This window comes from Papio anubis, chromosome 9, assembly GCF_008728515.1.
Source record: "Papio anubis isolate 15944 chromosome 9, Panubis1.0, whole genome shotgun sequence".
NCBI classification, from domain to species: Eukaryota; Metazoa; Chordata; class Mammalia; order Primates; family Cercopithecidae; genus Papio; species Papio anubis.
Window position 1 is genome coordinate 101,592,289 of NC_044984.1, and position 1,980 is coordinate 101,594,268.

Below are 1,980 nucleotides of genomic sequence, written 5' to 3' on the forward strand. Positions count from 1 at the left end.
CATGTTTCTGGGAGAAGAACTGGATCAACTGAGCTTAGATCCAGTGTTCACCCATGGTCCAGTGATTCGTGATCAGGATGTGAGACTGGACAAATGGCACAAACATGGCTCCAGGCCTACCCTTTCAGCCCTGTATGGGGATGATTCCTAGAGAGAGGGCCTGCAGGAGAGCAAACACCCCAAAACATATGAGCTACAAGCACCTAGCACAAGTAGGAGCACAAAAAATATTAGCTTCCATCCCTCCCCACTCTCCTAATTCTAGCAGAGCAGGTTTCCATGAGGAGCCCATACACAAGCATGATTGTTCTATATTTTTACCTTTGCTTGGGCTATACCTCTTATTAAGAATATCCTAATTCCACCCAAGTACTAACCAGGCCTGACCCTGCTTAGCTTCCGAGATCAAACTTGATCGGGCACATTCAGGGTGGATGAAAATCCTTACTTTGAAAATAAAGTTCTCTCCAAAGAATTTCATCTGAATGAGAATGGTGATCTATCTTCAAATTCCACTGAAATAAAATGGAAATCTGGAAAGGATTTGACGAAATGTTCAAGTCAAATGCAGAAGAAAGACAGCAGAAAGAGGCAGCATGAAGAACCAGAGAGCTTCTTTACCTGGTTTATTGACCATTCTGATGCAGGTGCTGATGAGTTAGGAGAGGTCATTGAAGATGACATTTGGCCAAAACCATTACCGTACTACTTGGTTCCTGATATGGACAACGAAGAAGAAGGAGCAGAAGATGGTGATGATGAAGAAGATGAGGAAGGATTAGAAGATATTGATGAAGAAGGGAGTGAGGATGAAGGTGAAGAAGATGATGATGAAGGAAAGGAAGGAGAGGGGGATGAAGGAGAAGATGACTAATAGAACACTGAGAGATTCTAACTTTCCTTTTTTAAAAATTTTCTCCAGTCCCTGGGAGCAAGTTGCAGTTTTGTTGTTGTTGTTGTTGTTGTTTTCTCTCTCAGTCACCCTGTTCTTGAGGTCTCTTTCCTCAACTTATTTTGGGGGAAATACCTTGAGCGGAATACAGTGGGAAGTCTCTACCCCTTTCTGCTCGAAATTCATTTTTATTGCTTACTATCTGAATAAAAACTGTATGGAATCAACACCACCGAGCTCTGCGGGAAAAAAGAAAACCCCGCTCCCTTCGCTCTGCTGGAAGCTGGAGGGTGCTAGGCCCCTGTGTAGTGGTGCGTATAATTCTAGCTTTTTTCCTCCATTCTCTGTTGGGCTCAGAGAATACACTGTGTCTCTATGTGAACATGGACAGTTAGCATTTACCAACCTGTATCTGTCTACTTTCTCTTGTTTAAAAAAAGAAAAAGAAATTTTAAAACATGGGGTTATAGAAGGTCAGCAAAGGGTGGGTTTGAGATGTTTGGGTGAGTTAAGTGGGCATTTTGACAACATGGCTTCTCCTTTGGCATGTTTAATTGTGATATTTGACAGACATCCTTGCAGTTTAAGATGACACTTTTAAAATAAATTATCTCCTGATGATGACTTGAGCCCTGCCACTCAGTGGGAGAATCAGCAGAACCTGTGGAATCTTATTTGGAATTGACATTCTCTATTGAAATGTTGTTCCTGTTTATTTTTAAATTTTCTTTTTATTTCACTGGAAAGGAAGGATGATGCTCAGTTTTAAACGTTAAAAGTGTACAAGTTGCTTTGTTACAATAAAACTAAATGTGTACACAAAGGATTTGATGCTTTTCTCTCAGCATAGGTATGCTTACTATGACCTTCCAAGTTTGACTTGTATAACATCACTTTCAAACTCTGTCACTCTAACTTCCTATTTTTTGATACGCACTTTGGAGGATGACCTCAGGGTTATGTGAATTGAGTAACGGGATTTGAATCAATGTATTAATATCTCCATAGCTGGGAAACGTGGGTAAAATTTGCCATTGGTTTCTGAAAGTATTCACATCATTTAAGATACCAGATTGCTGAATACTTTC

General features: G+C 40.4%; 1 protein-coding gene across 1 annotated transcript; it reads left to right on the forward strand.

The window, feature by feature from the left end:
- Window positions 1-415: 415 nt before the first annotated feature.
- On the forward strand, window positions 416-1,715 carry LOC101002969 (protein SET-like; the record flags this gene model as incomplete). The annotated part of the gene is made up of 1 exon (XM_021923361.2): window positions 416-1,715. A coding segment is annotated over one exon (459 nt), but the record flags the coding sequence as incomplete, so codon positions are not given.
- Window positions 1,716-1,980: the final 265 nt, after the last annotated feature.